General features: G+C 45.4%; 1 protein-coding gene across 1 annotated transcript; it reads right to left on the bottom strand.

Moving 5' to 3' along the window:
* Positions 1 to 14,775: 14,775 nt before the first annotated feature.
* LOC146185884 (uncharacterized) lies at positions 14,776 to 17,120 on the bottom strand. The gene is made up of 3 exons (XM_084605595.1): positions 16,971 to 17,120; positions 15,905 to 16,003; positions 14,776 to 14,838 (listed from the first exon to the last, which is right to left on the bottom strand). The coding sequence occupies exons 1-3, from the start codon at positions 17,118 to 17,120 to the stop codon at positions 14,776 to 14,778; spliced, it is 312 nt and encodes a 103-aa protein (XP_084461721.1).
* Between the last annotated feature and the right edge of the window lie 5,341 nt (positions 17,121 to 22,461).

Below are 22,461 nucleotides of genomic sequence, written 5' to 3'. Positions count from 1 at the left end.
AGCACGCGACGTTATCGATACGAGCGCCCTTGACGGGGCGTCGCTGCCCGTGCGTGGCGTCCAAGGCAAAGCATCCTGTTTATCCCACACACAGAGCTCTTTTATCGGCGCTTTGGCGAACGACTCCGAAGGTATGGCGTCGATTGATCATTTCGGATCCTTGCAGGAGCACGAATACGTGTGCTAACAAGCTTACCACTGATGCTACATCTTCATCTCATAGAGACATTACCTTCTTAGCATTTTTATGGAAGAGAAGTAGAGAAAGGAATATGATGAGTTAACCACATTTGCACAAAAATATATTGCTACATCTTCATCTCATAGAAACATTACCTTAGCATCTTTATGGAATAGAAATAGAGAAAGGAATATGATGGAGTCAACCACATTTGCACAAAAATAAATTGCTACATCTTCATCTCATAGAAACATTACCTTAGCATTTTTATGGAACAGAAGTAGAGAAAGGAATATGATGAGTTAACCACAATTTCACAAAAATAATGCTTCGAAACAGTTCAAGGAAAGTCAGACTGTATGAAGAACGAGGAAGAAACGGAAAAGAAACGGGGAACTTATGAGGAAGAGAAACTACAGCAACGCATGCGTGAAACCTCGCTTTTTTTTTTTTTTTTTTGCTTTATTGGGTGGTAAAACGTGCGAGGAAGACGAACTAGAAAAACGTCCTTTTTTAAATTTTCACACTTACCAGCTGTGGAGGCATGGCTTCACTCCAAGAAAATGTTTTTGTCATGACCGGTGAATTGCCGCCTGTAACACGTGTTACGACCAAGCATCCGCAATTGCGCGCTCTATTGTTCGCCTGTGGGCATGGATAAGTTTTGTGAATATGTGGTGATGGTCCAATGGCTCTAAGTGAGCCTGTTTCCAGGAATCCTGTTTTGTAAGCATGTTTTGCTTTGTGGACAACCTGCAAATGCCAAATTGACCCTGTCAAGAGAACGTCTGGAAAAACACAAAGAAACGTCCCCCTGCGGGAAATAGCAGGAAGTGCTTTCTTTCTTTTGTTCACCCTTCCAGTCGAGAAGTGCTATCCTCCAGTGATGAATGCCTCCTATCCAAAGGAGACGACAGAGTGACATGTCCGCTGACGTGCAGGACAAGAAAGGAGCATGACTCATACGGCCATTAAGTGATTTCCCGGGAATGCAGGAAAGATTTGCAATTGTCGAAAAGGGACCATGTTGGGAGCCCTATGCGGCGCCACGTGCACTCGGGTTTCTGAGAAGTAAAACCCCTTTTCAGAACCAGCCTGTGGTTTCTTTGCTGAAGAATAGAAATGTACCTCCTCTCCTCGCCGTTCCCAAGCTTTTCCCGCCAACAAGTGATCACGCCCAACGAATGAATGCCGGACCAGTCAGTGCTTCAGACCATCAGTGCAGTGATGTGTTCGATTGGATGCCGATACCTGAGGGGCGTGCCCTGGATTTGGTTGGTCAGCATCTTCAGAGAGGGGCTGGACATAGGGGGTTTTTAAGGACGCTGCAGAGCACGAAATGTCGCTCTGGGCCCTGGGTAAACGGCTCATCCAGTCGCTTCTCGCTAAGAACTCTTAACGCTTGTCATTTTGCTGATGTACCCTTCTTTTTCATGTAAATATTCTTGTAAATACGTTTTCTCAAAGTGCCAGTAAACCTGCTTGTACATATTTCACCAACTTAGAAGATTCAGTCCTTCTTCAACCCCGAGTCTCTGCACGCTACCAAGTGAAGGCCGGGTCGACGTAGCCCCAGCGTCACGACAACTGGTGATCAGCGGTAGGATCTGAATCTACAAGCCCCAACACTGGTGACCAGCGTTGGGATCTGAATCTACAAGCTACAACATCTGGTGATTGGAGGTGGATCTGAAGCTACAAGCCACAACATCTTGTGATCGGAGGTGGCATCTCAAGCAACAAGCAGGAGCAACAATCGGCCAAGAGGGCAGCTCGGAACATCGATCGCATGTGTGGGTGAGTGCTTGGCTTTTCTTCTGATGTGGACCAGGTTCTAGAACAGGGTTAGATTTTAAGAACTGGTAAAAAGTGTTGAAACGCCTTTAGGTTTGGTAGTTTGCACTGTTGTTTTGGAAGTAGCCGACACTCGGAGCGATCATGGACCTACAAAAGCTGCAGAAACCGGAACTGTTGCTATTGTGTGAGGAATTGGGAATTAATACAAGTGGTTTGGCACGAAAACCCTTGATTATAAAGGCAATCACTGATCTGGGAACCGATGATGAGGAGCTCAGTGAAGCATGGAACCTCATCGGGCAAAAAAAGGAACAGCTCAGACAGCAGAAAGAGGAAAGGGAGCGCGAACGTCAGAGGGAAAAAGAGGAAAGGGAGCGCGAACGTCAGAGGGAAAAAGAGGAAAGAGAGCGTGAACTTGAGAGGGAAAAAGAGGAAAGGGAGCACGAACGTGAGAAGCTTGAAAGAGAAGCAAAAAAGCTGGACCAAGAAATTGAGCTCCGGAAATTAGAACTAGAGTTGAGCAAGAGGTCGGGCGATTGTCCCCAGCTAGCGGTACCTCGTCTCAACAAGGAGGCAGATTTCAAGATGTCAAAGTACATGCAGCCATATGTGATATCAGGGGATATCGGTCTGTATCTGGCTAACTTTGAGCGAACCTGCGAAAAACTGTCCTTCCAGCGAGACACTTGGTCTCAGAGATTATTGACGGTTCTGCCCAGCGAGGCAGCGGAGGTTGTCGCGCGGCTAAGCAAGGAGGACGCGGACAACTACGAGAAGGTCAAAGCTTGCCTTCTGAGAAAGTATAGGCTTAGCGCCGAGGCGTTCAGACAACGTTTTCGGAACGCTACTAAGTCCAGGGACGAGAGTTACCCTGAATTCCTGTACAATTTAAGAGTAAATTTGGGCGAGTGGCTAAAGAGCACAGATTCCTACAGTGATAGGGACGCTGTAGTCGAGCGAATTCTTTTGGAGCAGTTTTATAACTGCCTCCCAGAAAAAGAAAGAAATTGGTTACAGGACAGAGGCGAAATTAAGTCGGCAACTGAAGCTGCCGAACTTATTGAGGAGTATGCTTCGCGCCGACAATTCAGCAACCCAGCAGTGGATAGGCCCCGCAATCCCAAGTTCAGTGTGAAAAACCGTCAGGAAAGGCACTTTGCTAGAGTTGGAAACGAAGAAATGAAGGTTTCTTCAGGCAAATTCCCTAGAAAGGACGGCAGTGAGAAAAGTGGGGAAGTGACCAACGTGCAGAACACAAAGAATAAGCTTGAGGCTAGGAAGCCGCTCACATGCTTTAGGTGTAATGAGCAGGGTCACATTGCCGTCAACTGCCGGAAAGAAAAGATTGCTTTCTCGTATGTCAGGGACTGCGATGAAAATATGCAGCTTTTAGAACCCTACCTGCATGACCTAGTAGTCAACGGGAAGCCTTGCAAGGTACTGCGCGATTCGGCCGCAACGATGGATGTTGTCCATCCGGCGTATGTATCGCCTTCCGACTATACAGGACAGTGTGCATGGATCCGACAGGTAGTTGAGGAACAGAGTGTGTGCTTGCCGATCGCGAACGTGGTCATCGAGGGCCCTTTCGGCGAGTTAACAACCGAGGCTGCCGTTTCAGGAAAGCTTCCTAAGTGCTATCCGTATTTGTTTTCCAACAAATCGGACATGCTACTGCGAAAGAGGGGCATCCTTTTCGGAGACAGAGTTGTGCAAGCCTTAACACGTTCAAAGGCGCGAGAACTAGCTACACTGCTCATTTCAGAAAAATCAACAGCGGAGGAAACGGCAGTTAAAACAGTGGTAAATGCGGAAAATAGCGGGTCAGAAAGGTTTGAGAGCGAGGCATCTCAGATAAGTCAACTTGAAAGTGAGCTTGATGAGACGCGGAATGAGGACGTTCTTGAGAGTAACATCTTGCCGCCAGTGTCTAGTAATCTCACGAGACTTTTAAGTGGAACCCGAGAGGACTTAGCTATGGAGCAAGCCGTGGTAAATGTAACTTTAAACCTTCCCGAGGAGATGGGGGACAACTTGATTTGCATCAGCGGAAAAGGAAGCAACGCTCAGGAGCTTCTCAAAAAGACGGAGCAGAGAGGAGAACTAAAGAAATCCCAGCTGTCCGATCTGGGCGAAATAATAACAGAGTTTGAGGCCTGCTTCGTGGACAGGCCAGGCAGAACTGATTTGACTGAGCACGATATTGAGCTGACTTCAGACGTGCCAGTGCGATCAAGGTGCTACCGATTTTCTCCAAGGCAAAGAGAAATTCTGGATAGGGAAGTAACTCGCATGCTGGAATTGGGAGTAATAAAACCCTCGGAAAGCGATTATGCTTCGCCTATGATCTTAGTAGAAGCTCCAGGTAAAGACCCTAGGCCTGTGGTAGACTACCGAAAGCTAAATTCTCTCACCAGGGATCAAGTGTATCCTATTCCGAATATTGAGGAGAGAGTAGAACAGGTCAGTAGAGCGGCATATGTGACTACGCTGGACCTTACTCGAGGATACTGGCAAGTACCGCTCACTGAACGCGCCAGCAGATACGCGGCTTTCGTCACTCCGACGGGCAGCTACCAGCCAACAATGATGAGTTTCGGGCTCAAAAATGCTCCATTTTGTTTTTCCCGACTCATGGATAGGGTTTTAAAGGGGTGTGAAACATTCGCGGTGCCTTATTTAGACGACATTGCGGTTTTTTCCGACTCATGGGCGGACCATATGGTACATCTAAGAGCTGTACTGAGCCTTTTGCGTCAAGCTGGACTAACCGTAAAGGCCGAGAAATGTTGCCTGGCAAGGGCGACCGTGGACTACTTGGGTCACCATGTAGGTCAGGGTTTCAGGAAACCCAGCGAGATTAAGATTTCTGCGGTAGCAGACTATCCGCGGCCGAGCACGAAGACGGAAATTCGAACATTCCTAGGTCTGACTGGGTACTACAATCACTACATCCCTAACTATTCAGCTTTGGCTAGCCCTCTGACCGACGCTCTCCGCAAGACAGAACCGACAAATGTAGTCTGGGACGAACAAAAGGAAGCCTCCTTCGTAAACCTGAAGGCTGTGCTGATTAGCCGTCCGGTATTGCGAGCTCCAGACTATGGCCGAGAATTCACGGTCCAGTGTGATGCCAGTGATCGAGGGTTAGGTGCTGTTCTCTGCCAGAGAGATGACGACGGTAATGAGCACCCCGTGCTCTACTTGAGCAGAAAGCTGAGTTCTAGAGAGAGGGCTTATTGCGCGTCAGAGAAAGAGTGCGCTTGCATTGTATGGGCCATTCAAAAATTGCAGTGCTATCTTGGAGGGGCCAAATTCACCGTAGAGACGGACCATTGTCCCCTGGCTTGGCTGCAAACTGCGACATCGAAGAACAGTCGCCTTCTTAGGTGGAGCTTGATTTTACAGCAGTACAATTTTGAAATAAGATACAAAAAGGGGAAGTTAAATGGGAATGCGGACGCGCTTAGCCGCTCTTTCTAAGCGGTCCGAGATGTTCCTCACCATGTGTCCAAATTGATAATCAGGTTTTTTTTTTTTTTTTTTTTTTTTTTTTTTTTTTTTTCGTGCGCTTGTATATGTGTGGCTATGTAAAGCAGCACGTTTGGTTTTCTAGGAATACGTGGGTCCTGAACGTCTTGAGAGTGGGCTTTTCTCGAACAACAATGGCAGTTTTCTTTTGACCTGGTCTCTTCAGACGGGAGCCGAGTGCTTGCTTCGACATGTGGTTGAGTTTCAGACAACTCGAGCAATTTGGCCTACAACAATCAAGACAACGCGACAAGCAACAGCGAGCTTCAAGCGTTCACGTGCAGGCCATTAAGTCGTCTCTTCATGCAGCAGCTGGGACTGCTGCCCTCCGAGACTCTTCTGGCGGGGGAGGAGGCTGTTACGACCAAGCATCCGCAATTGCGCGCTCTATTGTTCGCCTGTGGGCATGGATAAGTTTTGTGAATATGTGGTGATGGTCCAATGGCTCTAAGTGAGCCTGTTTCCAGGAATCCTGTTTTGTAAGCATGTTTTGCTTTGTGGACAACCTGCAAATGCCAAATTGACCCTGTCAAGAGAACGTCTGGAAAAACACAAAGAAACGTCCCCCTGCGGGAAATAGCAGGAAGTGCTTTCTTTCTTTTGTTCACCCTTCCAGTCGAGAAGTGCTATCCTCCAGTGATGAATGCCTCCTATCCAAAGGAGACGACAGAGTGACATGTCCGCTGACGTGCAGGACAAGAAAGGAGCATGACTCATACGGCCATTAAGTGATTTCCCGGGAATGCAGGAAAGATTTGCAATTGTCGAAAAGGGACCATGTTGGGAGCCCTATGCGGCGCCACGTGCACTCGGGTTTCTGAGAAGTAAAACCCCTTTTCAGAACCAGCCTGTGGTTTCTTTGCTGAAGAATAGAAATGTACCTCCTCTCCTCGCCGTTCCCAAGCTTTTCCCGCCAACAAGTGATCACGCCCAACGAATGAATGCCGGACCAGTCAGTGCTTCAGACCATCAGTGCAGTGATGTGTTCGATTGGATGCCGATACCTGAGGGGCGTGCCCTGGATTTGGTTGGTCAGCATCTTCAGAGAGGGGCTGGACATAGGGGGTTTTTAAGGACGCTGCAGAGCACGAAATGTCGCTCTGGGCCCTGGGTAAACGGCTCATCCAGTCGCTTCTCGCTAAGAACTCTTAACGCTTGTCATTTTGCTGATGTACCCTTCTTTTTCATGTAAATATTCTTGTAAATACGTTTTCTCAAAGTGCCAGTAAACCTGCTTGTACATATTTCACCAACTTAGAAGATTCAGTCCTTCTTCAACCCCGAGTCTCTGCACGCTACCAAGTGAAGGCCGGGTCGACGTAGCCCCAGCGTCACGACACACGCCAGACACCGCTGACCATTGTTTTATTCAATGCCGCGATGCTGTATTTTATTGGGACATATTGCAGCGGACGCTTGAAAAGGGCTTTGAAATTCGCCATATAGTATTAGCTTTTTGTCTGTTCAGAAAAGCTATGATGTACCTTATGATTTGTTGATGCTGATGGGCCTATTTACCTTCTGGAAGAGCCGAGTGATTAACCGTTACGCCGAACCTCCAAGGTCATTGCTCTTTGCTCTGACAGCAGTGCGCTTCGGTGCGGGGCGTATATGCTGTCTAGAAAAAGCCGCCTAGCTGGCTACCGAATCTCTATGCTTGTGTGGACCTCCAGAAATTTTGACATTTTGTGATGGTGAGTAAATACTTGGTTATTACCGGCTTGCAATATGTAGCCCGGTGATTTCAGACATGAGCTGTTTGAGCTTTAGGCCAACGCCGGGTTCGTAAGAAACCGATTGTAATTCTTGTGTCATAAGGCTAACAGTAGCAATGTCAATAAAGATACAGTCAGTGACAATGATAACGGCAATGGTGATGGCAATGATCATTTAGTTGATAATGACAATAGTAGCGATAGTGATGATGATTATTATAGTAAGCATGGCAACTACGGTTCAGTTAATGGAAACAGCCCTGTAAAGTGGCTTTCGCCATTTTCGCTCTTATGAACCCTGTAATTTTTCCTCCCCATTACAGGCTACTTGTTCATTTATTTATGCCTTGGTTGTTTCCGACAAGCGTTTTTCGCTATAAATCGAATGTAATTTGAGGTTTGAAGCTAATTTGCTGCTTCCTTCATTCATTCATTCATTCATTCATTCATTCATTCATTCACTCATTCATTCATTCATGAATCTATTCCTAAGAATGACCTGAGGCCTAGAGGAGAAGTGGGTGGGTTAGGTGAGGTTGAGGGCGCCAGACTCCGACATGAAGTCTAGCAGGGCACTAAGTTAGCGCTTGGCGTCGTTATTGGGGGCTGTCCAGTCTTCGTAAGTGTAATTGTGGTGAGCAGATGTGTAGCGGGCTCGGAGGCTTGCCGTGCCAGGACAGGTTCAGATCAGGTGCTGCAGGTCAACGGAGTCAGCAGGGAAATTGGGGCAGCCGATCCTGGTTCAGCGCCATCAACTCAGGATGTCCGGTGGGTATGCTGCACCGGCTAGCGCCTTGTGATTGAGAACTTGGGCAGGGCGAGAAAGGCCGGAAGGAATCGGAGGAGTAATGTCGGGGACAAGGTCTCGCAGCAAACCCCTCCGCTCATGTTAAAGCCGTGTGATAACAGAGTCCGGTATGATGAGGGAGATTGGAGAACAGTAAGGGTGGTCCGAGTTGGACGGGTCCATATCAAGGCTATGGCAGTGGTCTTCCTCTATCTGCGCGCCAGCGGCCTCGTGGGCAGACCTGTTCCCGGTTCCTTGTGCGTGATGTCCAGGTGTCACATGAATTCGTACTGAAACTTATAAGGTCTCTTGCAGGTAGCGTCAGTGCTGTTTGATGCGGTGTTGCACTGAGGTCTCGTAAGAACGGGCTTTCAGAGTTTTTATAACCTCTTGACTGTCAGTGTAGACGTGGATGATAAGATCTGTTTCTTTGGTGCAGTGTTGAAGAGCCTCGTCAACGGCCGTTAACTCGAGTTCAATTACGAACCAGTACCTGCGATCACTGTGGCTAGTAACGCGCAACTGTGAGCCCTCATGGTAGTAGGCGGTGGTTTCAAACGTGATGCTGGTGTCACCGTCATGGTATAGGGCGGCGTTGCTATAAATGCGGAAACCGGTGTGCGTGGCTTTGATATCAATTACCTGGCGTTGCCGGTGATCTCTTCCTGGCCCTTTTTTGTTGGTTGGAATGGGTTTTGGATCCGTTTCCAACATTTCTGTCCATGGTGCTGTAAGGTAGTCTAATATGGGCAAGGGAAGGTTTGCTTCTTCAAAGATTCGAGTAAGGAGGCGGTATCGTTGTGTGTGTGTCGCAGGCGAGTTTCGTGATTGGCGCGATACGTAGCAATAAGTGCATCCACTGGTGGGAGCTGAGCGAATCTTTGAAGCTCCGTGATGCGCGTGTGTACGGGTACACCGGTTATAACCCTCAAAGCAGAGTTATATAGTAAGCCAAGCGTCTTCTAGAGTTCGTTTCGGTCAAGGCAAAGTAAAGGGTACCGTAGCGGAGCTTAGCGAGCAGAATAGCGACAGTGAGACGACGCGCTACCTCCATCCCTGCTCCGCCATTCTTGCTACTGAGCCCTTTGATCAAATGGAGCGTTCTTCCATTTATATTTTAGCTGTTGGATCCAATCCTTAGCAGTACTATGTTGATTGATGGGAACGCCAAGTATCCGGAGATGGCCTTCCGGGGGTTGTTCGATGCTTTGACTGCCGAGGTGAATGTTGACGTCCACACCGCCAGGTGATGGATGTACGACAAGAAATTTTGTTTTTTCAGGGGATGGACGCATTCATGTAGAATGAAACTCGTTGGCGATTGCATCCAGTGCCAGTGGCAGCGTCTTCGTTTGTTCTCGAGCCGTATTACGGTACGTGGTCCAAAGCGTAATGTCGTCAGCGTATATTGTGAACCATAGGCCATCGATTTTGTCTAGTTGTCATGTGATTTTCGCCATCACGATATTAAAAAAGGTGGGGAAAATGTACTCAGCCTTGAGGCACACAAGTGCGGTTTGTGAAATGTTGCGTCGTGTGATTGGCATCGACTTGAATTTCATAAGTTCCTGACGCTCTGGTATGTTATTTTATGACAACGTCACTACGTGGCGTAAAGCGTCTATCTAAAAAGCCATCAGCATCGTCAACAAGATAAGAAATTTTGTTCTGTGCTCAGGATGCGCAGATTTTGAAACGCTTTCGGTGCCCCCATAACCTATTCTGTGGGGCAGTTTTTAAAATTTGTCCGGGTTTTTTTTTTTTTGCTTTTTTTTTTCTTTCTTACTGTCACTATTGTCCTTTCCCACAGCGCCCTCCGGCGTCCTAACGCTAGTGCAGGGGAATTACAAACGTTTTCTCCAGCAGTCCGCATAGTCTAATATCAATGTTCTTTTTGAGAGTCCGTTCAAAAATGATATAAGGTTTTTGCCTGCAGTTTAAGATTATAAGGTTCCATGCGATCTTTTTGTGCTCATGGGACTGTTTATTTAGCCTGTGGAAGGGCCGCATTAAAGAACGCCTTGCAGAGCCACCACGTTCATCGAAGTCTCTGTTCAGAGAACAGTGTGCTATGGTGCGGGGGATATATGCTGCGCAGGATCCGCCACCCGACTAGCTGCCTTTGCTTGATGCGCGTGTATGTCTCCCGGAATTTTTATGCGTAAGGAAAGTGAGAGCTTCATGCTGGCACGACTGTGTATGACGGGTTTAGGGATGCGATCTGGTTAAATCAAGCATGAAGCCTGGCAGAGCTGGTGTAGTTCAATGCAATACACAAAAGGTAATGCTTAATGTAGCCGTTTGCTCACTCAGGTGGTGAGCGGAAGGATGGCGGTTCGATTCCTGAAAATGGCAACTTTTTCTTCCTAATTGTCAGTTCGTGCGGAGAAATTTCACGACAGGCTATTTCTCAGCCACTCATCAGTTTGGAAATGCTTCCGCATTAAGAATGATTATCGTCATCACCTTCAACGCGGCAGCGTTCAAGGCCGCGTTCTCCAAGTAGTCAGGTGTCGGTGTTATCGGCCTTGTAGCGTTGCAAGCATGACTTTTGCAGATTGCATGGAGTCTTACTTGCTGGCCGTAGAGTTGCGTGACGTCACAAGAGCGAATGTGTGGCTGAATTGGAAGGGAATGGCAAATCTTGGATTGTCTGACGCTGATAACTCGGGATCCATGATTGAGGTTGGAGAGTGAGATCAGAATTCAGCCTTCCGCGACTCATGGAATCCCGATTCAGACACGGTGCCCCTAGGCCATGCGGACACGTTCTGGTGGCTTGGTTATAGCGGAGATTTATATCGATGTCAGATGGTCGTTCGCGTAGTATGGCACCTTACCACTGTGTGCTAACGGCTATGTGTGGGATAACAGAGGCACAAATAAAGACTTACTTATGAATCGAATGATGAACAAAATGGACGAGATCTAGTATCCGCGAGGGGGAGCCGCGGAGGAGAGCCATTAACGTTATAGCATCATACCCTTAAAGGCGAAGCTTAACTCTCTGCCCCTACACACATACACGCATGCACACATACATACATACATACATACATACATACATACATACATACATACATACATACATACATACATACATACATACATACATACATACATACATACATACATACATACATACATACATACATACATACATACATACATACATGCATGCATGCATACATACATACATACATACATACATGCATACATACATACATACATACATACATACATACATACATACATACATACATACATACATACATACATACATACATACATACATACATACATACATACATACATACATACATACATACATACATACCGTCTTTGCCAAAAGTAACCAAGCTGCTCCAAAGGCTGGCGGAGCAAGCGCGCGGCCGTGTGGCGGCGTTTCGCTCGCTGAGGCTTATCTGTGTTCGTCAGCTCCGAGGGTACAACAGCTGACGTAACTTCGCACCCTCACTCTCGCCCGTTGGATGATAAAAATAAGGCGCGTATGATGTGCCGGCTGCGATTTCACGTGTGCGAAGCTTGGTTGTGCCCAGCGAGGGCGCTCAGTATAGCGACAGGGCTATTCGCTCTTCTCGGCAACTGCCTGAAGCAGACATGTCACGTTTCTCGCTGTATAATTATACGTTCTTGTGTTCTGTAATCCGCTGCTTAAACGCACTAGCAGAATTGCGCTTTCCTACGTGTTTGATGCGCCTGTGCATTAAAAAATGATAACGCACTTCGAAATTTCAACATGCTTCCTTCAAGGTGCCTTAAGTAGGGCCACATTAAGGGTCGTAACTCCGATACAAAGATATGGGAAATCTTGTGAACCCTTTCAAGCCACCTTATCTCTCTTTTAGAATTGCAAAATTGTGTTAGTCCCTTGGGGTGGCTGTTTAAAAATATGTGCAATGATTGATTCTAACAAATTTTTGCATTTGCTTGTAGGTAAGTTTTGGTTTGAGTAAAGAACTAAAATGAAACCTTCCTCATGCTTAGCCATATTATATGCACATGATTGCTTTCTCGCTCGCGGAACCCTTATTTCAGGGCAACACTGTCCGGCAAACCTAGCACATATTCGTCCTAGACGAACAACAAGAGCTCACGGTGTCTGCTATCACCTGCTTTTCTGTTTTCCGCAGTTGCCGTGAAGAGCGAATAGCCCTGTCGCTATACTGAGCGCCCTCGCTGGGCAAAACCAGGCTTTGCACGCGTGAAACCGCAGCGGGCACATCATACGCGCCTAGTTTTTCTCATCCAACAGGCGTGAGTGAGGGTGCGAAGTTACATTAGCCGTTGTACCCCTGGATATAGCCACCATACCTCGGAGCTGACGAGCACCGATAAGCCACAGCGAACGCAACGCCGCCACACGGCCGCGTGCTTGCTCCGCCAGCCTTCGGAGCAGCCTGGTTACTTTTGGCAAAGACGGCACATACATACATACATACATACATACATACATACATACATACATACATACATACATACATACATACATACATACATACATACATACATACATACATACATACATACATACATACATACATACATACATACATACATACATACATACATACATACATACATACATACATACATACATACATACATACATACATACATACATACATACATACATACATACATACATACATACATACATACATACATACATACATACATACATACATACATACATACATACATACATACATACATACATACATACATACATACATACATACATACATACATACATACATACAGAAATCTTTTGTTCTCTTGCTCCGTTTAGTCTTTTAAAGCAGAATACGACCGCAGTTTATTCGCCGCGCAACGTCGAGATAGCTGAACACTGAATCGGGCAAACGCGCTGCTGTGCCGCCAACGCTAGCAGCTTCGTGCGAATGTGCCAACGGCAGAAATAGGCAATGAACTTTGTCGCGTCGCGAAGACCTTTTCATACAGCTGCCATTGACATTCGCGGTAATACACAGAATTCCGGGTCCGGCGCTACGGAGATGATACGTAGGCCACGTACCTTCTGCATCTGTGAATTCCGGTGGCCGCCCGGCACTCATTCTTGTGCAGGCATATTTGCATAGCATGAACGCGCTATCTCGTCGCCACTGTTATATAGCATCACGCAGGAATGATGCAACAAAATTGAACGATTTATTCAGGCAGCTCCTTTTATAGCCCGCCGGTGACGTTGTGATCACGTGGTCATGACAAGGTTTGCCGACGATGCATCAGTAAACACTATGAAATAAAGGGCCTCCATGTTGCACCGCCGCCCTGTTTCGAATGGTGGCACATTCCTTTTTTTATTGCAATAGCGCGTCTTGCAGCATAAAATCATTGTTTACAAAAATAGGTACGGACTGGATTCCCGAAGGAAATCTTGTAAGGGCCGATGACGGCGACCTAATATCAGACCTTAGGGTGGCTCGCTTCGGAGCAGATGTTTCTACCGGAGCGAAATGTTCAGAGGGGCACGTCCCGAGCAGATGTTCGGCGTCTGCTTCGGGGACAAGAGCAGTACAGAAAGAGAAGGTGTCATCCAATGATACGTACTTTGCTACCCACAGCCAGGTAACAGCGGGGGTGAGGGCGAAATGAAGGCGCAACCTTCCAAGCAGGACTACAAGCTTCCCAGCGCACAAGGCCGTCAAGAGCCGCCAAGGGCGACACAACGTGCAGGCTGCTTATACTTTCCAACATAGCACCCATGCAACATAAATGCCTATGAAAGCATAACTTTAAACAGCCGTCGCCTTAGCTTAGTTACTAGAGCAGCGAGAGCAAAGTTTGGATGTGGTTAGATCGAGTCCCACCAGCACCGTATGATCGACCGCAAAGAAAATACTAATTGTTCCTGCACTATCATTGGTGTTAGTGGCTGTTTGCTTCCTTCGAAAAGAAATTACGAGGAAGAAAAAGCAACTTTACTACTACGGGTTTCAGGTATTGCTGCGTCTGCTTGTTGACTGTTTTATTGTTATTTTAGAACTCATGTGAGGGTACGGATCCAACCTGCTGCCACCAGTCTTGGCCATGTCACATGACCAGCGAATATGCCAACTACAATCTGCCAGTACATCTGCCAACTTACCCTTGAAGTTCCTCGATTGGTCGACTGCATGGTGACGTCTTGTGGCATCAAACACACCACCGATTAATCAGCACTAGACTATGTCACGTGACCTTGTGACGTTGTCAACCTCTCAAACAATAGCGATTCTTCCTGACATTGACAGACGCCAACATCTCTTGCCAACGAGACTTTTTGTGTTGTCGCATTAAAAAGGGAGACCCGTGCCATTGGAATCGAGAGCATAGATACGTATGAGTTCCGGGTATGATTCCTTTGAATGGGTGTTTCGTTCATCGTGAATTCTAAACCATGAATTATCAATTAGCGACAGTATTTTGAGTACTGCAGGACAAATTAATTTGGCAGCAGTGCACATTCCAAAGACAACAATAACCCCTTGTTGTCATGCTAGCATTCACTGGGGTTCGGAAGAGTATTTCATTTTTATCATTTTCGCAGGGCATATCAAAGAGATCAACTAGATGGAGGCAAGTGGTCATTTGCACAAATACACAACAGAGATTTGATAAACCATTGCGAGATACAGACGCACGTTTAATTTCAGAAAACGTACAACATAAAATGGCAGTGATGAACAAAAAGGTACAAATTTCATACAAAACTGAGCATGGCACAGCAGCCATCAAGATTACATCTTGGACCCACAGATGGTGAACATAGACATAACCACTCCCAGGACGATGGCAAAACTCTGCAGAGAAAAAGATGCCGGAGAATAGATGTTTCAAATTAATAACACTAATGATTTGGCCACACTACATCATATGCTACCTAAAGTCATCTTTTCAGTCGAACGTGCCGAAGCAGGTGGTACAAGAACAACTAATCTTTTCCTGTCTCCTTTTTTGCGCTGTCTACGTCAGCGAAGTTTCTATTAAAAAAAAAAACATATTTAAGCATGTCTTTTATTTTCTTAATTTTAATTAGTTTTTAGAATTAAGAGAGGAGATATGCATAGGGTCTAATTTGAAAGCTGGCGGGGTTGAGGAAATAAGTCACTATGAATCACCGGAAATATATTGAAACATTTTGAGAATGTTTTAAAGCGGCACTAGAAACCCCTCTGATGCCATTTCTAAGAAGGTAGGTTTGTATTCAAGTATTTTCTTACTCTGCTGACATTTGACAAGGCATAGAAGAAGCCTAATGCGTTTTCATTTAGCGCACGAAATAGATTCTGCGCTTTCCGGCACTCCTTTCTACACTTGCGCTTTCGTTTCCTAAACTGAATTCGGCGCAGCTTCAAGCGCTAGTGCACAAATTACAGAAAGCAAAAGTATCGTGATAGCGAATTCGAAGATGCAGGGAAGTTTTGTGAACTTCCCGCAGAACACGAACAAGGAAAAAAGCTCCACAAAATCGCCTATTATAAGCTCCACTACCCAGACGTCCAGCAGTGATTTTTTTTTTCTCGCATAGATTTTTTTCTGCCCCTCTACATCAGCTTCCTAAAATAATTTCAGTTTTATCTCCTGTGGGAAAAAAGAAAGCAACCAGTATTGAGCAAAATGTTTACTTAAACAGCAAGTGACTCTCATCCTCTCCCCCCTATGTGACCACAAATTATACTACGTGTACTTTAATTTCAAACAATGAAGATGTAAGCTTCAAATTTTAAAATAATCGTATATAGCAGCCCCACCGCTTGTTACGCGTGGCGGCTCCAATTTTAAAAGTACAGAAAATATAGAGGCATGTGCGATACATTGCATTATCGCCTATGTTCAGAGGGGCGCGAGGAGGTGAAGACAGCTTACCCCAACCACTACACTGCCCATGCCATCATAGCCCTTCGAGAGGACGCCGATGCCTCCGGCCAGGAAAAAGATGGATCCGACGCCGTAGTACAGCACCGACTGTAAAAGGAGGCGAGCCGCAAGCATTATGAAAAAGCCTGCATAAAATCAATCAATACCTCAAGGCCACCGGATCTAGAGATAAATAATGCTACTCAAACAAAACCGCCGAAGACATTCAGAAGGAACACAGGAAGGAGGACTGGCTTAGGAGCTAGGCAATACGTGACCTAAAGATAGGGCATTAATAGCACATGAATGATAGTTCGTGGAAATTGGTATAACTGTAAAGTTTTATAAAGTCAGTTTTAATACAGCAATGTTTAAGCTTAAAAAATGTATAGCCGATATATGTGAGAAAAATACTGCTAAGCCCTATGGCACACGCCACTGGAACGATTCATAGCATACGCCCTTAGCGTCCATCTATCCGTGGATGGCGCAAGCAAAACAATTGCGCCTTATGCTGTTTTGTCATCTGTCCTGGCACACGAAACTTGAACAAAGGGATGGACTTTATTGAGCCTATACAAGGCTCAAGGTCCCGCACCTTTCCTGAGAAGGAGACGGAAGAGGTGGGAAAGAAACGCTTTTGTTTTAAATACGACGTTCCTTGCGTGCTAAAAACCATCGATTCTTCTAGTACCCTCCTTGGCGACACAAACCTCTTCGTTTGCTGCAATGAAGACACTGGGTAGATTTCTCAAGTTCAAGCATTTTCCCACTGATCCCACTGATATTAGCCGATTATGCAGTGCAAGCAATCAGCCTGCAATGCGTTCACTTCTTTGACCCTGACTCCGATGACGGATCCGATGACCGTTGGGTTATAGTGTACTATATTGGGGTGTTATATTTTCTTATTTATTTTTTGTTCAGAACTAATTGCCGAACACTGTGCACACGGGCCACCTATTGCACCAGATAATATTCAGGTTGTCAAGGGGAGGGGGGGGGGGGGGGGGGGGGGGGGGGGGGGCTCTAAACTTATCGCACAAGCCAACGCCCATGAACGGCGGCTGCTCACAAAAACTGTCGTCGTGCTGTCGGCCGACGAGAAAAAGCTGTGAGCCGCTTGGAAGACGCCCATGAGCGAGTAGGTGAAGCTCAGGTAGCGCAGCCACAGGTACACGCCCGACAGGTCACTCGTCAAGTGTAGCACGAAGAACAGGGTCATCGATAGCACCTGAATCAAATCAGGGAAAAGTGGATAATTATCAGCGATGAATATGCTCTAATGAGGCCCTGGCCGCATCGATCAATGACACTGAGTAACAAGCGTTCTCTTCTGCGTATTGAAGCGAACGTGCCTAGTAAGACGCGTATTGTCTTTGTTGAGGTGTAGTACATACGTACTTACGTGTACGTGCTACAATTTTAGTCCTTTTTTCCGTCGTTGTTTGCTTTTTTTTTTCTTTTCCCGTGTGTTAAAATAGCGATTCGAGCCTTAGTAACTATGATAACGTCCAAGCTTTGTTTCTTTTACTTTATTTGATTTAGCGAAATGCTCCTTTCAGACCTCTGATATGTTATAGTATAGTATAGTATAGTATAGTATAGTATAGTATAGTATAGTATAGTATAGTATAGTATAGTATAGTATAGTATAGTATAGTATAGTATAGTATAGTATAGTATAGTATAGTATAGTATAGTACAGTACAGTATAGTATAGTATAGTATAGTATAGTATAGTATAGTATAGTATAGTATAGTATAGTATAGTATAGTATAGTATAGTATAGTATAGTATAGTATAGTATAGTATAGTATAGTATAGTATAGTATAGTATAGTATAGTATAGTATAGTCTGCTATAGGTAGACTGCTCACATCATCATTGAACTTGTCCGAATTGTAGGAGCCTTCACCTCTATCTCCGCGATGGTGCTATGCTGAGCCTTAAGGTCGGCTAGTACTCTTATTTTGTTTTTAATTTAACAATAAACCTCAGCCTGCCTCTTCCACGGTCATTTTCCTTTCTGATTAGGCCATCTTGAACTACACATCACAACTAAGCAGGGTGAGATAGCAAAGTAAACTTCTAGCAGATAGTCATTGCAGAGGCCATTTTCAATAAGCACACAATTTTTTTACGTTGTTACTGTCCCAAGTCATCAAATTAGGCCTCCAGGGTTTAAACAGCCCTATATATGAGTGAATAGCGCCTTGCATTTGAAAGGCAGTAAAAAAAACAAAAAAAAGTAGCTTACTGTGACAACAGTAGATGCTATTCCCCTCCTGGTGCAGAAGTATTCAAAATTAATTTCCAGGCCACCCTGCAAGATTAGATCCACAACCGAGGATTATAATCTGTAGTACTGTGTACACAAAGCAGAATGTGCATAAAAATATCATCCAACTTAACGCACCCGAGACCATCGATATGAGAAGCTTGCTGAATTGCGAGACTGATATATAAATCTTGAAAGGAAACTGGCGTTACCGGCTATAGGGATACGAAATATATTCATCTTATCCCGTGGAACACAAATGGAGCTAATGCGAAGACCGTTAAGATAATCCCGTTCCGTAAACTTTTTTCACGAGTACTGCGTTTAGAAAACAATGTTTTACATTGAACATAAGAAAGGTAAGTGGAAGAAACAATAGAGATACAGGACATGGGATGCAATCCTCATAAAACCAAACACCAGAATACACCATAAACGCACGCTACGTAAAGAATTAAAGATGCGAGCTAAGGTTAGAACTGAAGTCGAGCTCAAACTACCTTCGTGAACAGTTTCTCACAGATTTCAAATATGTGTGCATGTAATCTCCATTCACTCCAACGACAAACCTATCAACAACGGCGTGCTCAAGGAAGTAAGAAATCTGACATGGAAATCCTGCCTTTAAGCATTGAGCATAGTTTTACTTTTTCATTGGCTCAGCACGCCCAGTGTAAAAACGGGTCCGCAATTCTTAAAAGCACTGGCATAAAGGCCATCTGGATAAGTGCGCCCATTTTACAGCACACGATGCATATTGTGTTTCCTTCTCTCTTCCCCAATATAATTTTTGGTGATGTAAATAAACATGTCAAAATATCTCCCTGCGATCCAATTCTCGGCCGATCCAATTTTGTGGGTATGTGCGTTCTGTTAAGAGGATAACAACAGTTACAAGAAGCCATACCTCACCTTGCCCATTGCTGTTCTTCTTCTTTCTTCCAACTGCACGTAACCCTGATGTGGGGCTGTCATGGGACTGTTCGCGCTGCCAGTGCTTCTTCTTCTTCGCAAAATTTTGAGGAGTCATTTCACCTTTGAAAATGAGCTCGATATTACTTGCAGCAACGATACATGCCTTTACAGCAGTGTTAACACCTCAGGGCACACAATCGGCCCTTAAACATTCAGCGAAAATTCAGTGCACCCTTATTCCCACTTTGACCGACCGTTTGTTCAGTGACATGATTCTTTCAGATTCCGCAGTCTTTCGGTCGTCCTTATGTAGTATTCTCGAAAGAGTGTACCTCTATGCCTTTGCATTTGAACACAAGCTCAAATTTATCTTCATTGTTAACAGCTCTCCGGAAACATGGTAAAACAATAAAGCATCTCCCCTTGCTCCAGCGATTCCGAAATTTTCAATGCGAGTTAATGGTGGTACATTATAATCCTTAACTATTAGCGCATTATTGCACGTTATCCGCAGAATTGCAATGTCACCTTCATGCTCCTAATTGATCCTTCGTAGGTCCAAAGCATATGTTGTCAGCATGCAGCGCGTGCTTGAAACCCTGTTGACTGTGCAGTCTATTCGGTAGTCCTAATGGAGAAGTTTTGAAGAGCTAGGGGTGCTTCGTGAGCACTGCTTCATGCGGTGTACCCCTTTCCCAGTCTCGTGCACTTTGACTTGAATTCTCCGACATTTAGCGTTAGAGAGAAACTCTCTTAAGTGCATATATATAATTCCTAGCCCCACAACTAATTACCTGCAAATGTTTAGTAAGACATCATGTTTCACATTACCAAGGCAACTTTGAGGTATAACAAAAGAATTTTTCGTGTCGATAGCACGTAGGTTTGGCGATGATTTCTTCCTTTAGCGATAACAATACGTCTTGAGACGGAATGTTACGTGTTTAGGAAGAGGCCACCCTTAACTAAGGGCCTGTAAATTCGTCTGTATATTATTTTCAATCACCTTGTTGGTATACCTCCACGTTGGCGGTATTAGCCTCAAATTCTCAATACTGATCTCTTTGCCCAGTTGGAATGAATATAACTTCCGCTTACTTGCAATACTCTGGCCTTGTCCTTCCGATCAGCATGTCTAAAAGAAGTGCATGTTAGCCTCCAACGGCTGGTCTTCCAAGTTAGCTGGAATTTCGGTAGTTCAATGATCTCCCTCATGGCAGGAGTCCCTTCTCATACCCAAGAATGAGACTCGTATGTTGGAGATTGTGATCTTCTTGTCCATTTTCTCATTCTGTTTGCCCATCTCATCTTCGATTTTCAGACCGACACTCTCTCTCCTGTTATCGTATTCGTGCTACAAAAAAAAAAAAAAAAAAAAAAAAAACGAGACGTTTCTTTTCCACCAGTGAGCAGAGTGTGCGACACTTATTAAAAAGGGATCGGATTAAATTTTAAAAAAATGCGAATTAGTTCCCTTGGTTAGGTGAACGCTCAACCTTAATCCATGTTATTTAGCAAACTCGGTCATCTTAGCTAACAGCAACGGTCCCAAGACACTGCCTAACGAAACGCGAAGTATAAACTAAAGGCAAAGGTCGTATCTCACGTTATCGTACTTGTTTAAAAAACATTCATTTGGAATGTTCGGCGCGTATGACATAATATACGGCCATTTTAGGGACGCGACCTCAAACAGCCGCCGAGGTTACTCAAGATGACTTCTCCGTATCTTCAAATTTGCAATGTCCATGCATGACGAGCGTCCCTTCTTTGGTGTAAGCAGAGCAAAATAGCCGTTCCTTTACTGCAAGGTGTACCGCAACATCCTCTTGCATACCTTTCAGAGCATGTAACATCAGTTTGGAGCTGTGAAATTCATCAAAAATGATGTCAGGGGCTTTTTACTCACTATCGTATTTACCATCCGATTGCATAACACTGCGTAGCACACTCACAAAAACTAAGGTGCGACCAACTTTGTACACTCGGCCCTGGATTTCACATCACCTATAGCCCGAATATGTCTACTTAGGACAGGTAGTAACCGCAGATCCGGACCATGAAAAGGAAATAACAAGAAGAATGATATTGGGATGGAGCGCATTTGGCAAGCACTCGCAGATTATGACTAGCAGCTTGCCGGTATCGCTCAAGAGGAAAGTATACAACAGTTGCATCTTGCCTGTACTCACCTATGGGGCTGAAACGTGGAGGCTAACCAAGAGAGTCCTACTTAAGTTGAGTACAACCCAGAGTGCTATGGAACGAAAAATGGTAACGGCAACATTAGAGATAGAAAGCGTGCAGAGTGGGTCAGAGAAATAACTCAAGTTACCGACATTCTAGTGGAAATTAAGAAGAAGAAATGGACATGGGCGGGACATGTAGTGCGAAGAGAGGATAACCGATGGTCGCTGAGGGTAACAAACTGGATTCCAAGGGAAGGAAAGCGTAGCAGGGGGCGGCAGAAAGTTAGGTGGGCGGATGAGATTAAGAAGTTCGCAGGGGTCAAGTGGATGCAGCTAGCACAGAACCGGGTTAAGTGGAGAAATATGGGAGAGGCCTTCGCCCTGCAGTGGGTATAATCAGGCTGATGATGATGATGATGATGATGATGATGATGATGATGATGATGATGATGATGATGATGATGATGATGATGATGATGATAGCCCGCAACTATGCATAAGGCTAACGGGGCGCAGATCAGTCACATGAAAACAAGCCGGATGCCAGCCGCCAACGGGAAGGAATTTGAAACCTCCGCCGCGCTCCCTGACCGAGGCGATCGTTACGACGCTCCAGCCGTTCACCGGGCTTGATAGAAGAGCGCTGTACATTTCCGTGTAGCAAAGAAGTAGGTCTGTCTGTCCTCTTCGTGGAGAATTCCGCAATAAACGGTAGGGCATGCAAAAAAAAGAAGGAAACGGCGCGCCGAGCCTTATACAGCGGGTCACTTACAAGCGCCTATGTGCAGCAAACGAAATATGCCGGGGCAGCGTTAACTGTCAAGAGAAGGCACCAGAGCTGGAGCTACGTTTTGTTAAACTGCACCCGTGACGCTCATGTATTTCCCCATTTCGTCGCATCAATCTTTTATCTGTTCAGTTCTGAGCCGCGAAAAGAAGTACCGCGCTGCAACACGTAACTAGACACATGAAGCATCTATGCATGCTCGTCAGCTGCGTCTGCACTGCATTGACTACGATGCGCTTTAGAACCTGGAATAACCTAGAACCTCGATGCTCGAATGCAGTTTAACTAATTCGCAACCGTTAAAGAGAGATATTACCGTCGCTAGCAGCTGTTCGTCTTGAAGGATGATGGGGCAACGTGCAATTCAACCCAGAAGTTGTAGCCGCCGTCGAG

Source organism: Amblyomma maculatum, chromosome 6 (assembly GCF_055883805.1).
Source record: "Amblyomma maculatum isolate TAMU_Amacu chromosome 6, ASM5588380v1, whole genome shotgun sequence".
Classification (NCBI taxonomy): Eukaryota; Metazoa; Arthropoda; class Arachnida; order Ixodida; family Ixodidae; genus Amblyomma; species Amblyomma maculatum.
This window is presented reverse-complemented; position numbering and strand designations above follow the sequence as displayed.